This window comes from Sinocyclocheilus anshuiensis, unplaced genomic scaffold, assembly GCF_001515605.1.
Source record: "Sinocyclocheilus anshuiensis isolate Anshui unplaced genomic scaffold, SAMN03320099.WGS_v1.1 scaffold2010, whole genome shotgun sequence".
NCBI lineage: Eukaryota > Metazoa > Chordata > Actinopteri > Cypriniformes > Cyprinidae > Sinocyclocheilus > Sinocyclocheilus anshuiensis.
In genome coordinates, this window is record NW_015544331.1 from 150,822 (window position 1) to 152,526 (window position 1,705).

General features: G+C 39.4%; 1 protein-coding gene across 1 annotated transcript in view; it reads right to left on the reverse strand.

Annotated features, from left to right (window-relative positions):
* The window catches only part of cyld3 (cylindromatosis (turban tumor syndrome) 3), a 9,903-nt gene that overhangs the window by 774 nt on the left and 7,424 nt on the right, over window positions 1–1,705 (reverse strand). The window contains exons 8-9 of the mRNA XM_016499065.1: window positions 458–599; window positions 3–38 (exon numbers count right to left, since the gene is read on the reverse strand). Coding sequence (XP_016354551.1) covers window positions 3–38; window positions 458–599 — 178 coding nt within the window. The remainder of the gene's footprint in view (window positions 1–2; window positions 39–457; window positions 600–1,705) is intronic.

Here is a 1,705-nt window from a genome sequence, read left to right on the forward strand (position 1 = left end):
ACAGCAGCCAGTCGAACGAGCTGCAGCACGAGAACACACTGACACACACACAGGAACATGAATCAGCATTAGCAACACATAAACTAACAGCAGACACAGAGAGCGATAAAAACCCTCAGTGAAGATCATCACACAGCCAAACACACTCACACTGTGTGTGACGCTGGAGTTACGCTTTTAAATATTTACAACAGCATTATTTCAGTATCACTGACTTACTCCTCATTCTTGTTATTTTAGTACTTAAAATAAGTTCAACTAAATGTGAAATGCTTTTAATGCATGCAACACAAAAGTGCAGAAGAGCGTGTGGTTTTACGCCATCACATATCACGCTTCAAAACGCATCTCCAGCGCACCGCGTTTGCTGCAATGTCGCTGGCATGTTTACAGTCCTCCAGCAGCCCAGCTCACACCGAGTGTGTGTTCTCAGATGGAGGAACGGAGGTTCACGCACCTGAAGAGAGACGCGTCCAGGTAGCAGGAGTTGAGGTGACCCTGAATGCCTTTCTTGAAGCCCTCGTATGTCAGACGGGCGTCCGGACCGCACAGCGGAGGCGTGTGCTCCTCCACACGCTTACTGCTCCAGTTAGCAAACGCTGAAACACACCATCACACTCGCTCAGCACACACACTACTGACAGACGACACATTACTGCTGCAATAATACGCATTATTATATACTTTGCAAAGGTATGCATTATCATGGACTATGCATAAGTGTACTAACGCATCATTTTCTTTGAATCAGATTGCTAAATGAGAACCTTACAGAATTTAAGACAATATTTTTGCAGTACTAATATGCATTATTATATATTTTGTAATTTTCTGCATTATCATGCATAAATATATTAAGGCACATTTATTTTCATTAAACTGCTTAAGACATTTTTTTTGCGGTAATAACATGCAATGCTAGATATTTTGCAACTTCATACATTTATGCATGATGCATAAATATATAAAAGCATCATTTCCATTTAATTAAACTGCTCAATGAGGACCTTACAGAATTTGAGACATTATCACTGCAATATGTTTGCAGTAACAATATGCATTATTATATATTTAGAATATTTATTTTGCAATCCATTATTATGGATTAAACTAATTATAACTTATATAACTTATGTATATAAATATAAAATAAAAAAATATTTATACATATATATATCATTATGCATAAACATCTTAATGCATAATTTTCATAATGCATAATAGTTGAATTGCTAAATGAGGACCTTGCAGAATTTAATAATATGCAATATTACATATATTTACAATTTTATGCATTATATTACTTTGTATTTTAGTGCAATATATACTCAATATTATATATTGAAATAATGTCCATTGTTACAAGCACCATATAAATGAGACTGACTCAGCTTGCATCTCTAGCTCCAGCTCCTGGAGGGCCGCTGTCCTGCCTGGACGTTTGTAGTCTGCCTAGTAAGAGCTTAACTAGCTGGTTCAGGTGTGTTTGATTAGGGTTGGAGCTGAACTCTGAGTGCTCACCGATGGAGTTGCAGCGGTCGACCTGATTGATGGGCAGCTCAGGCTCAGGAAACCTGGAGTCGCGTCTGCAGTTCCTCAGTCTGACGAACAGGCCTTTGTGAGCGGGACAGTGGAAGTGACGTTCACCGAGATAACTGCCATCTGTGGCGGCGGACAACTCCTGATCCTGGTGGGGCGGGAGATA